Source organism: Phyllobates terribilis, unplaced genomic scaffold (assembly GCF_046119375.1).
Source record: "Phyllobates terribilis strain yellow unplaced genomic scaffold, ASM4611937v1 Scaffold_2__4_contigs__length_985480577, whole genome shotgun sequence".
Classification (NCBI taxonomy): domain Eukaryota; kingdom Metazoa; phylum Chordata; class Amphibia; order Anura; family Dendrobatidae; genus Phyllobates; species Phyllobates terribilis.
In genome coordinates this window covers 220,026,876-220,041,027 of record NW_027362762.1, presented here as the reverse complement: position 1 = coordinate 220,041,027, position 14,152 = coordinate 220,026,876, and the positions used below count along the sequence as shown (strand labels likewise).

The following is a 14,152-nucleotide window of genomic DNA, read 5'->3' as shown; positions in this document are numbered from 1 at the left end:
TCAGATGTCATCCTAGTGTGGTCCAATTTTATCACAGACCCATTGACTTGCATTGCCGATTTTGATTCAACCCTTGGATCAAAATGGGACAAGTCTCCAATGTTTTCTGCTAATTACTCGGTTTAAAGAAAAAAATCGGACATGTAAATTGCTCTAAAGACTACCACAGGTACAAGTGCTATCCATGAAAAACAGATAGCACTAGTATGCAAAAATTGTATGTCTGAATGAGGCCTAAATCTATGAGAGCCTCCTTCTTGTCTCATAGACTTACACAAAGTAGTGACTTCCGGCTCACCCAGCAAACACTGGAGCAGCCGGCAGGTCACATCCAGCAGTAGACGACAGGAACGATGCAGATAACAGAAGAAGCCGGTGGTTGGTAATTATAGTACTAGGGGCAGGGAATTCAGATTAGTGATACCACTCCAGAAATAAAAAATGCTGGAGTTTTGCTTTAATATGAATATTTTTAGCATTTCGATACACTGTGTGCAGAATTATTAGGCAGGTTGTATTTTAGAGGATTATTTTTAGCATTGATCAACAACTATGTTCTCAATTAACCCAAAAGACTCATAAATATCGAAGGTTAATATTTTTGGAAGTTAGAGTGGGTTTTTTTTTTTAGATTTGGCTATCTTAGGAGGATATCTGTTTGTGCAGGTAACTATTACTGTGCAGAATTATTAGGCAACTTAATAAAAACCAAATATAATCCCATCTCACTTGTTTATTTTCACCAGGTAAACCAATATCAGTGCACAAAATTTAGAAATAAACATTTCAGACATGCAAAAACAAAAGACAAAAAAATAGTGATCAATAAAGCCACCTTTCTTTATGATGACACTCAACAGCCTTCCATCCATAGATTCTGTCAGTTGCTTGATCTGTTTTCGATCAACATTGCGTGCAGCAGCCACCACAGCCTCCCAGACACTATTCCGAGAGGTGTACTGCTTTCCCTCCCTGTAGATCTCACATTTTATGATGGACCACAGGTTCTCTATGGGGTTCAGATCAGGTGAACAAGGGGGCCATGTCATTATTTTTTCTTCTTTTAGACCTTTACTGGCCAGTCACGCTGTGGAGTAGTTGGATGCATGTGATGGAGCATTGTCCTGCATGAAAATCATGTTTTTCTTGAACGATACCGACTTCTTCCTGTACCACTGCTTGAAGAAGTTGTCTTCCAGAAACTGGCAGTAGGTCTGGGAGTTGAGCTTCACTCTATCCTCAATCCGAAAAGGTCCCACAAGTTCATCTTTGATGATACCAGCCAATACCAGTACCCCACCTCCACCTTGCTGGCATCTGAGTCGGAGTGGAGCTCTCTGCCCTTTACTGATCCAGCCTCTGGCCCATCAAGAGTCACTCTCATTTCATCAGTCCATAAAACCTTTGAAAAATCAGTCTTAAGATATTTCTTGGCCATTCTTGACGTTCTATCTTATGTTTCTTGTTCAAAGGTGGTCGTTTTTCAGCCTTCCTTACCTTGGCCATGTCCCTGAGTATCGCACACCTTGTGCTTTTTGATACTCCAGTAACGTTGCAGCTCTGAAATATGGCAAAACTGGTGGCGAATGGCATCTTGGCAGCTTCAAGCTTGATTTTCCTCAATTCATGAGCAGTTATTTTGCGCCTTTTTTGGCCAACACGCTTCTTGCGACCCTGTTGTCTATTAGTCATGAAACGCTTGATTGTTCGGTGATCACGCTTCAAAAGTTTGGAAATTTCAAGACTGCTGCATCCCTCTGCAAGGCATCTCACAATTTTGGACTTTTCAGAGCCCGTCAGATCTCTCTTCTGACCCATTTTGCCAAAGGAAAGGAAGTTGCCTAATAATTAAGCACACCTTATCTAGGGTGTTGATGTCATTAGTCAACACCCCTCCTCATTACAGAGATGCACATCACCAGATTTACTTAATTGGTAGTTGGCTCTCAAGCCTATGCAGCTTGGAGTAGGACAACATGTATAAAAAGTATCAGGTGATCAAAATACTCATTTGCCTAATAATTCTGCACACAGTGTATTTAAAGATCTGATATTAAAAGGGATTAGAAAATACAGGCAGACAAACATGCAATGAAATCAACGCTAAAGAGTAGAGCAAACAAATAAATCAGGAACAACGTTGGAAAATAAGTTAAAAAAGAATTGATTGCGCATGAAATTAGCACTAACATACGATAACAATCTGCAAACCTTAATTGTTTTCTTGTAAGTGCAATATCTGTACAAGATGACTGGACATACCTGAGGAGACATGGACATCACACACAATATTCACTTCATTTATAGGAATGTTCCAGTAAGCCAGCTCTTCTGAAAAGCTCAGTGATCGCGATTCATAGCGCTCTAATAAAAAACCTTGCACATTTAAATACACTGGACCCTAAATGAGAAAAAGAATAACATTATAGATCATTATGGCATTAGAAATCTTAGAAGTCAAGGATTATCCATCATAAGGGTTAAAACGTCCAAGCTTTATTTCCTTATATAAACCCCACAGGGAAACACTGCGAGACACACAATGCCATATCTAGGAGAATATATAGGAGCGCATTGTGCTGCCCATGCTTCCCTTTAGACTAAAAAAAGGTTTGGAAGTTTTATTCTCTAATGATAATAACAAGTTTATTTATATAGCGCCATCATATTCCGCTGCACTTTACAAATGAGCTGGGACATGTACAGACAATAAAGACATTATAAAGTAACACACAGTTCAACAGTTACAGGAGGAGTGAGGGCCCGGCCCGCAAGCTTACAATTTATAAGGAAATAGGGGGACACAATAGGTAGAATGTTCTTGTCATGTATGATCCAGCCATCATTATAATACATAACTGTTATGACATGAATCTGTGTGATCCGGTAATCATCCAGTATCTGTAGAAGTAGTTACCAAGTGCTATTGGGTGCATGGAGAAAATGGATACAGAAGAATAGGAGGGGCCAGGTTCTGAGTAAAATTTAGAAAGAGGGAACAGGGGAGAGTTAGGTTGCTGAATTGAGGTGATAAGCCTGTCTAAAGAGATGTGTTTTAAAAGTACATTTAAAAATGTGGGGGTTAGGTATTAGTCGGATCATCTGGGGTAGTGCATTCCAGAAAACTAGCGCAGCATGAGAGAAGTCTCGGAGACGATGGTGGGAGGTTCGGATTATGAAGGATGTTAGTCTAAGATTAGTTGAGAAGCGGAGAGCACGGTTAGGGTGATAGACAAGAGATGAGATATATGGGGTGGTGCAAAACTGGAGATTTTTGTGGGTGAGCGAGATAAGTCTGTATTGTATTCTGTAGCGAATGGGCAACCAGTGCAATGACTGGAACAGGTAGAGGCATCCAAGTAGCAATTGGACAGAAAAACAACCCTGGCTGCCACATTCAGGATGGATTGGAGAGTAGTAAGTTTGGTTGGACGGAGTATTTGCACATGGTTTTTGTAAACCTGAAGAGTCTTTTTTTTATGTTTTTTTTGTTTTGTTTCAGAGCGCATTTGTAACGTTTCTTTCCCACTGTTTTTATTTTTTTAACATTTTTTTTTTTATGGTCATTTTCCGGACTTCTTTTTTTTTTTTTTTTTTTTATGGTCATTTTCCGGACTTTTTTTTTTATATTCCATTACAATGAAAAAGATGCTTTCATTTTTTTAATGCTGACAAACACTTAAAAAGCCAAGGCATTTTTTTTACACTTTCCATTGAATTCTATTGTAAAATATTGGGTGTCTTCCAAGCGGAAAACACCTGAAGAGTGGGCAGCTCACTTCTTTTAACTGCATGGCGTTTTTGGAAACCTAAAGTGATTAAAGGGGAAATCCAGGACTTAGAGCTTAGGCACATTTTTTGTTTGTCAAAAAAAGACAGGTAGTTGCTACTTACCTGCCTGTTGTGCCCAGAGCCGCTCATCCCCAGCACACAGCGGTCACAGACAGCTCCTGTCGGAAATTCAGCTGCCTCTTCTGACATCACATCGACAGATCGGCGGTTTATTTTCCGCCCTTCTCTGTCGACAGGGTGTGACTTCCAACATCATTCTGATTGACAGTCGGCTCCCCAAGTTAGGCAGCGAGGATCCAGCTGTTAATCTGAATGAAGTGGCAAGCCCAGCACTCTCACCAGAGCGAAGAAGAAAGGAAGCCGCCACTATGTCGATGTGACGTCAGCAGAGGCAGATGACTCGCTGGCAGGAGAAGTCTGTGACCACTCTGTGCCGTGGAAGAACAGGCTCAAAGTCCCAGATATTCCCTTTAAAGGACACTGAAAAGCCTGAACTTATGAACAGCAAGTCGTTTCATATATAGAAATTAATATACAGTGGGTACGGAAAGTATTCATACCCCTTTAAATTTTTCACTCTTTGTTTCATTGCAGCCATTTGGTAAATTCTAAAAAGTTTATATTTTTTTCTCATTAAAGTACACTCTGCAGCCCATCTTGACTGAAAAAAAAACAGAAATGTAGAAATTTTTGCAAATTTATTAAAAAAGAAAAACTGAAATATCACATGGTCATAAGTATTCAGACCCTTAGCTCAGACACTCATATTTAAGTCACATGCTATGTATTTCTTTGTGATCCTCCTTGAGATGGTTCTACTCCTTCATTGGATTCCCGCTGTGTTTAATTAAACTGATAGGACTTGATTTGGAGTCCTCCACCAGTCGGGCCTTTATGGCAGAGTGGCCCAACGGAAGCTTCTCCTCATTTCTGTTTTTTTTCAGTCAAGATGGGGTGCAGAGTGTACTTTAATGAGAAAAAAATGAACTTTTTAGAATTTGCCAAATGGCTGCAATGAAACAAAGAGTGTATAATGTAAAGGGGTCTGAATACTTTCCGTACCCACTGTATTAATTCTAGTGAGAATTTTCTATGCTCTTTTTCAGGCAGTTTTTGGAGCGGATCTGCTCCAAACCCAGCTGAAAAAAAAATGTTGTGTGAACATATGGCTGCCAGTGCTGACATGTTCTTAAGATCGTTAATATATGTTCAGCAATATTCATTTTCTAAGTACATGTTTTGATTTCATGCTGGTCAAAGTTAATAAAATCCATAGCAAATTGTTGATTTTAAAAAATGGAAGCTGCACGGTAATACACATCATATCAGTGTGTCTGACCCCTGTTCCCAAAGCTCTTAGCTCTGGCTAAAAGTGCAGTTTTCCCTAGCAAATATTTTCTAAGATGTTCATTCACCCTTGTTTTTAGAGATCTGTATAAATTACATTTCCTATCAGAAAGAAAATAATTCCAATATGTTTAAATGTATGAAAAACACAACATATTCCAACGGATCTGTATGTAGAACTCCAGGGGCAAATTTATGTAAGCATGTTCCATGATTGCATATTTGTATAGTTCTGGATTTAATGAGTATTTTCATACAAATGAGAAGCAAGGAGGCAGTATCATGATTTTATAAGGATATGGACATGCTGTCCACGTTTCCCTCTTGAAGAAAAACGTTTTATTGTTTAAATGTGAGACGTCATGTATAATGCAATATACAGTGGTGTTCAAAAGTCCTGCATAGGCGTGAAGAAAACTATATATTTCATACTTCTGCATCTCTACAGTGAAACTGGTGGAACATATATGTTTTTGTAATCCCTCATTGTATGCCATACTCATTTTTGAATGTCCCAAGTGTATAAATTGTTATAGTATGCACATTTTTGATAATTTTTTTTACAGCATAACCATACCTACACCAATACAGTGTGTAGAATGGTGAACAGGTTTCTAAGTTCATTAACTTCCAATGCAAGTTCACACAGACTTAAATTTTACTTTTTAAGATTTATTATTTTTTCTTTAATTCAGAGTCCTGAAAAGGGCCTTTTGAGTGCATCTTTAGCTTCTAATACTTTATTGGCCAGCCTTTGCTCTTGAGCACCAACTTGCATCTCTGTGGCATTGAGTGAACAAGCTTCTGTAGATGTTCACGAGTGATGATGTGGTTCCAGGCCTGTATCAGAGACTCAATCAACTCTCTCTTGGTCATTGGCTGTTTTTTAGATATCTCTATTGATACCTTGTGCCACAAATTTTCAATTGGATTGAGGTCCGGGGACTGGGCTGGCCAGTCAATAGTAGCCACCTTGTTCTTTTTTTTCCATTCCGTTACTGTCTTAGCTCTGTGACAAGGAGCATTATCATCCTGGAAGATAAAATCCCCTGAAAACAGGTGTTTAGCAGAAGGCAGCATTTTCTGATTAAGGATGTCTATGTATTTTTTTGCATTAACCATACCCTCCACAATATGAAGCCTTCCAACACCATTGGCTGCCATACAGCCCCAGACCATTACTTTCATCGGATGTTTCACAGAGAAGCTCAAACATTCTGGCTTGTACTCTTCATGTGGAAACCTTCTCACATAAGACTTGCCATCATTTCCTAAAATGCAAAAAGTGCTTTCATCACTAAATAGCACTTTTTCCCACTCCTCCTTCCTCCATTTTGAATATTTCAATGCCCACAGTTTTCGCCTTTGTCTTTGTATGGCTGTCATCAATGGATTCTTTCGGGCCTTGCACCCTCTCAATCCTGCTTCCAAACATCTCTTCCTAACAGTTGATGTTGATACCTCAATATTGCACTTTTCTTGCCATTCTCGCAGAAGCTGAGGAGAGGTGAGCTTTTGATTGGCAAGGGATGTTCTTATCAATACTCTATCCTCCCTTTTAGTTGACATTCTGGGTCGACCAGATCTGGGCCTGCCCTGGGTAATTCCAAGCTGCTTATGTTTCTGCAAAATTCTTACGGCTGTACTCTGATTACAGCCGACCTTCCTTGCGATCTGGGGGCCAGTATAACCCTCTTCATGTAGCACCACAACTCGCACACGATCCTCCGCTGACAAAAATCTGAAGGCTCCCATCATAAAGCTCTACAGTATGATTCACTAGATAGACCAACAGATAAAACAAACCAACAAAGCAGCAGATGTGATGCAATGTAATGGAATGTGATTGGGTGATTGGCTGCCATATCCAGGTTATGATTGGTCACAAGAACCTCATCTGTGATTGGCTAATTTTGGATCTGAAGATGTACAATATTTAGTTGTGCTTTCAATTCCCATATTGTTGCAATAATTTCAGGCAAAACTGCTTCAAAAGCTAAAAATATTACAGGGAGAGAATGCAAAATTGTATTCTGAACAAAACCATATATAATATGTCATATTAGCATCGAAGACATTCGACAGAAAACGTTTAAAACTTGAAAAATCAATTTATCCTTTTCCTATGCAGGACTTTTGAACACCACTGTATAATGTTATGTAAATTGTGATGAACATTAGTAACATGCGGATTTTGACTATTATGATAGTTAGAGTTAATGTTTGGGATTAGCCCAGAGTGTGACAGGATGAGTTACAGGTAAAGTGACAATTTCCTATCACAGAGGCAGATAGGGCCTGGAGTGCATAGTGAGTGGACCAAAAGGTCCAAGGTGAGCAGTGCACATTCTGGGGTGAACGAAAGTGAGAGGAGACTGAAGAAAAGGGATAGCGAGATTCGGAGCATAAGTGGTTAAGAGGCATATTGACCTTCCAGAAATGGGTCCTAGGAGAGGACGCCTAACCACAAGACCCCGAGCCTATAACACTGAAGGTAACGGGCCTAAAACAGGACTGAGTACATGGGACAAGTAAAGTGTCCTGGGCGGGAGTTCCAGAGCATCAGCATTACTGGAAAGAGGAAGCGGAACCTTAGAGCAAGTAAATGACACTTGCTATTCAGGACTATAGTGTTAAAACTGGGTTGGGATGAAGAAGTGCGAAACAGTGGTCATACAGGGCACTATTGACTATGATGGAAGGAAACTGTGTGGAAAATGCTCTGAGTTGTAAAGGAAACATTCATAAGACTGTGTACCCGCTATACCTTGTATATAACCCTTATCAAGTTGTCGTTCAGTAAACAGTTGATTTTTGAATGGTGGTCTTCCTCATTGAACTGTGAAACATCTGCTCCTGGCAAACCTGCAACAGTGGTTACATGTGGCCCGCACTAGCGTAATGCCCTCACAGCAAAAGTCCACACACCCAGCCAGGACCCCCACTTGCGTGCCGGGGCGCAGGAGGCGAGCACCTCGCCCACAGCTACTGCCCCACGCAACGCCACATAGTTATCAGTGTAGATCAGCAACATTCATTCACTCCATTTACACAGTTGCTATCAATAAGATAACGGTCTGGTCTGTGCCTCTACAAGGGATCTAATAAAGCTGGAAAATCAAAAGTGCTTGTTTATCAATAGCGTCTAAGGCTGTGTTCCCACAATAAGTTTTTGATGCTTTGTATTTGCATCAAAAACACAGCGATTTACAGTTCCAGCAAAGTGGAGGGGATTTATAGGAATCTCATGCCCACTGTGCTCATTTGTTACATAGTGTAAACTGACCTGCGGTGCGTGTTTGAAATTTGCAACACGTTAATTTCTCTTGTTAGGCTGTGTGCCCACGATGCGTTTTTTAAGCGTTTCCGCAGCGGCAAAAACGCTGCAGAAACGCTTAAAAAACGCATGGTAGAAGGCCTGCCATGTTCCCCAATGATAATCCACATGTGCTGTGCACATGCTGCGGAAATTTCCGCTGCGGATTATCATTGCGAAAAAAAATGCAGCACTACCAATTATTTTGCGGAAGCGCTGCGTTTTCGCCGCCATTGACTTGCATTAGAACGCATGCATTCCGCTTCACTAGATAAGAACATGCGGAATGCATGCGTTCAATGTGCGGATGGTACCAAGGTCTAGAGGAGAGGAGACTCTCCTCTGCACCCGGGTACCATAGAACCTGTAAAAAAAGAATAAAATAAAAAATAAAGATTATATTTACCTTCTGGCGGCCCCCGCTACACTCGTCCTTTCATGCTGGCAGCTAGCGATGGACTGAAGGACCTGCACTGACGTCATAGTCATGTGACGGGTCACGCGACGCTGACATCGGCAGGTCCTTCAGTGTACTGCTGCCGGCAGCCAGGACAGAGGGAAACAAGACACCGGGGGCCGTCAGAAGGTAAGTATAGATTTATTTTTTTATTTTTAAACATTCTTTCGGTCACAGTATATAAATCCATGCCGTTTGCATCGATTTATATAGTGTGACCAAGTTGTCAAGCACTTTCCAAGTAATGCTAAAATCGCTTGGAAAGCGCTTGTCAACCCGCATGCGGAAATGCATGTGAAGAACGCTTCACATCCGCATGTCCCTGGCAGGAAAACGCATGTACAATCCGCATGTACAATCAGCATGCGTTTTTTCTGCCAGGGAGATGCAGAAACGCTCAGGAAAAAATCCTGAGCATTTCTGCATCGTGGGCACATAGCCTTATGCTGAATTTTATGTGCAGATTTTCCGCAGAGAATTCTATTAGCAGGTAAAAAATGCATATGCGTTTTTACTGCATTTCTGCTGTGGAAACGTACTAAAAAAGCACGCAATCCGCACAGGACTGCATCAATAAAGTTTTGTCAAAACCAAATACCAGGAAGTATCAATAACAAAGCAGCTTTATTTAAAGCTTAACTTTATGAAATACTGACATACCAAAAAGAGAAAAGAAAGGGCTCAAAATCACAATGAAAAAAACGCAAGTAACCTAATTTACATGATACGTTCAGAAATGCTACAAAAATTCTGCAACTTCAAAAACGCATCAGATACTCATCAGGGGAAAGTAGCCTAATGGTGCACAGGACAATTATCGTGAACAAGAACTCCTAGGAGAGGTCATTTCCCGATAATAGTGCAGTGTAAACAGACAGCCAATCACCAGATGAATGAGCAAAATGCTTGTTTGTTGGGTGAAGTGATTTTTAAGCAGGTTTAAAAATCATCATTCTCAGCAGCACATTGTCCTGTTTAAATTGGACATGTGCTGCCGAGAACAATCTATGCGGACAAAATGATTTTTTACTGATTATTCTGTGCACTTGGGAAGTTGGGCACACAATGGCAGATGGTGGACGATCAGCAAACATTTAGCCGATCGGCAGGCGTTTAATGGCCGCCATCGGCAACCGTAAACACATCATTATTCTTAAAACAGTGCAAACTGTGACTAGTCTCAACCTGCACCAGATTTAAAAGTAGCTCATACTGTTTATTAAGTTTGGGGCATCTTTCAAGTGTCTATTCTAGGTTTGCACTATTAGCTGACTTGCTTTCTGCCAGAATTGCAGCCAAATTTTTATTTACTTTTTTTTTCACCCAGTGGTGCAGGTTAGGCTACACCCTTCTTACCAAAGCCATGCCACCCTGTTCGAAAAGACACAGAAAGTGTCTAAAATATATAGTAAATATTGTGCAAATCAAGAAATAATTCTGGCACGTAGAGATATGATAGGGAACGTTTTTCTGTTACTCAATCCACATCTCTTGATCAAGCGTTTCTGGTTTTAGAAGAGTAAACAAGAAAATATAAAAAAAAAATAACCTTTATGAAAAGTTGATGAGTTTCAGTTGGACATAAAAGTTTCCGGCGAGCATTTCCATCTTGGTTCATGGTCCAGTGGCCGACAAAACTAATATCTGGAAGTGGCAACCTATGGAGTGAAGAAACAAATGCATTACATAGGAATGGGAGAGCAGACTCACTAAAAGGGAAATATCTATGTACACAGCACTTAGATGAAGACCTTATGGATGAGACTATGGTTCACATATGATGATCCAACAACATGTGAGGCAGCCCCACTGCAGTAGTTTGATCCTGGGTGCTCGGCAGCCAAAGCAGGCATAAGGGCAAATCCAAATAGAAAAAAAAGTTGAAACCATGTCTTCCTTGGATAAAATCTTTATTATTTGTCCATGTGCAAAGAATACATTAAATAATGGATTTAATTTCAAAACGCGATGTTTGGATACCTATTTTACGGTTGTCTGTGCACAAGGAGTAATAATAAAAATTATATCCAAGGAAGACGGAGATTTACATACCATGATGTAACAAGGCGGACATCAGCATGCAATAAGTCATAACAGAAAATGTTATCTAGATTTATTCTATACAGCAGAGTCATTAGTATAACATACAGGTCAGAAATTAATTCCCAAGATAATGCATTATAATGGGAGAAACGGTTAATTATTAACTATCTTTTCACAGTAAAATTCGACAAAAAAAAAGTGTTAATCTCTAACAATTCACTGATAAATAAAAATGAGATGTTCCCTGGTGCAGGTAAAACATAATCAATTTCATCTAAGTAAATGATCGAATTGTGTCACATCTTCATGTCCAGACTTGTGAAAGGTTCTCTTCTTCACACTCCTACGCTTCATAGGTTTAAATGCGGTTTCCGGATCAGTTAATAATTAGCTAAAGGGAACATGTAACGATATGTTAAACAATACAATGGACAAGCTAGGAATGATTCATATACACTCATTTTCCTTACCACTGAATACACAATTTAAATACACAAAATAAAATAGTGTAATTAAATATGGGATAAATTCACTACAGAAACTGTCAATTTATTTTTTGGGGAAATTTACTAATTTCTTTTTTTAAACTTGTTTCAGTGGCGAATATACAACATAACAAGGTTACATCTTAGAACAAACAACATTTCTCATTAATACTGTCTGGCAAAGTTAACATTGCCCTTAATATACAATGGGTCTAATATCTTAAGCAAAAGCATAAAACAGATTTACTAAATAATTTATCAGTGATGGGAATGATCTTCTAAAACCAACTGTTAAAAAGTGGTCTCTCAAAATGTAAAAAAAAAAAAAAAAAAAAAAAAAATGGTTTTCATTTTTTGTAAGGGAACGGATTTCCTTTGGCACCTTAATATAACCTTCTAGCTTATGTGTACTTGTTTCTGTACTAACTTTACCCTTCCCTTCTTTTGTACACCACATGAATATACATTTATTCTGTAATTGGTGCCATTGATACCTCTTTTAGAGGGTTTCCCTGTTGGTTCACCCACCAATACGTTTTTGTGTCTTCTGTGTTGGCTGTATAGCATATTTAATCTTGAGATACTTATTTTCTATCAGGCATCAATTGCTTTTTAATGGTCAGAAGAGCTATAGTGCTATATTATCCTAATAAGTAAAAAAAATAAAGATAGAAAATTGACGCACCCTAGTTTAGTGGTTGTGGGATTCATAACCAGTTGTAATAAGAAACTTACTTTATTATTTTAGTTTGTTGGGTTGGAGGGGGACAGAAAATATTTAAAAGGGTTCTCAAAAAAGACATGTCATTTCAACATATAAAATGATGTCCATGGTGGGTGTTAGGTAACCCAAATTCCTGTGCCATGTCCTCAGACCTAGTGTATTATAGGAGATTAAAAAACATACCCAGTCCCACTTGTGTGTGGATGTGTCTGGCAAGCAGGAAAACATTAAATTCCAGGGACTAGAGAGGCGCTGTCTCTAAGAAATACATTTTTACATATTTTAGATGTTGAGGAGTCCCCTATTTAAGACAAAGAAATTATAATTAGCAAGCTTTCATAGATGTTTAAATGGTGACCCTTCAATTTAGGTGGGAGGATTTTATTATACTTACTCATCGCCTGCAGACTGTTACAGTGAGCATTATGTACGATAATATTTTTAAATCTAAGTAATGAAATAACTGGGGATCAGTGACATGTAAAGGGTGTCTGACACAAACGAGAAAAGCAGAAATAAATTTTATACTGTAATGGGAACGCAAGATTTGGCAGTGGCTTCCAAACTCCTTTAGGCTAGGGAAACCCTAACCTTCTCTAGACTCCATTGAGGGACCATAACCTGTTGTCCATGTGGAAGACAAAATCACAAGACCATGACCGCGGTGTCATCCATGACAGGTGACTTTCCATTTACTTGTAAATGAGAAAGTGTGACGCGAAGATAGGCGGTGGTTCTGGAATAGAGTAGGACACATGTAATACAGCAGTGCACCATTATATAATTACACAGTAGTGTACTCTATTTGCCATGGCGGTATATAAAGATTTACACCATCACTTCTCTCTTAGAAAAAGTGTCAGACAACTTTATAAATCACTTACAATTGTGTAGAAGAACGTCCCACAACCATGCAAGGCACAGGGCAGGTGACTTTTCAATATTCATTTCAAACCCTCCATTTTGTTACACCTCAGACTATATAAAGGTGGGTCGTGCAGTGAATAAATGAACATTGAGGAGTCGCATCCTCCAAGCCGCCGCAGGTAACTGGCTGCCTTTGCGAAAACCACTCTGGGGAACCTACCACATAACCCAGACTGGAAACTACTGAAGGCTTCATTAAAGGGGATGTCCACTACTTTAGATTACCCCCCCCCCATTGTATCCCCTAGGGGCCCCTAAGACTTTTTGTAATTACCTCCTGTTGCAGATAATGCCTGTGAGCGGCGCTATCACTGGCCGCTCACATGCATCACGTGACCCCCGGCTGCAGCCGGCTCTGACATCCGCTGATGTCACGACAAGTGATGGCAGCAGCTGGGGGTCTTTTTCTTCCTGCTTCCATGGTGGATGCCATTCTGTGGGCAGGGTTACCCCTCGCGTCACACCCGGCATCCACCGCGCACTCTGCCTCTCCCCATTCATTTGGAAAGCTCGCGGTGGATGCTGGGTGTGACATGGGAGGGTAACCCCGCCCACAACCCAGCAGCCACCGCGGGCACCCCAGCGCTGAGTCATGACTCACTTGTCGTAACGTCAGCGCGGGGTCACGTGATGCCTGTGAGCGGCCAAAGATAGCGCCGCTCACAGGCATTATCTGCAAGAGAAGGTATTTACAAAAAAAGTCTTAGGGGCCCCAGGGGGGATACATTGGGGGGTAATCTAAAGTAGTGCACAACTTCTTTAAGGCTATAAAAAGTTAGTGACCCACTGAGAGGTTTGCCGTGACGTGGCAGTGGGCTTGATACAGTCTGACCAAAATGTTAAACTAAGAACCTCATGTTCAGTTTTCAACATTTTTGCCTAGCGGCATTAGATCAATGTATGATTTTTGGATCTGTGGTCCACATCTTTTTTTCTACAGTTCTAGCATTCTTCACTAACATTTATTTGGAAGTGGAAAGAAAAGCAATAATTTACAAATGCTCATTTTTCCATTCTGATTTTTTGATTTTTCATTTTTAACTTACTTGATTGCATAGTGG

The 14,152-nt window shown here is 40.1% G+C and overlaps 1 protein-coding gene across 1 annotated transcript in view; it reads right to left on the bottom strand.

Moving 5' to 3' along the window:
• VWA8 (von Willebrand factor A domain containing 8) overlaps positions 1–14,152 on the bottom strand; it is a 524,780-nt gene that overhangs the window by 189,327 nt on the left and 321,301 nt on the right. Inside the window, exons 28-29 of the mRNA XM_073663915.1 lie at positions 10,462–10,570; positions 2,263–2,401 (exon numbers count right to left, since the gene is read on the bottom strand). Coding sequence (XP_073520016.1) covers positions 2,263–2,401; positions 10,462–10,570 — 248 coding nt within the window. The remainder of the gene's footprint in view (positions 1–2,262; positions 2,402–10,461; positions 10,571–14,152) is intronic.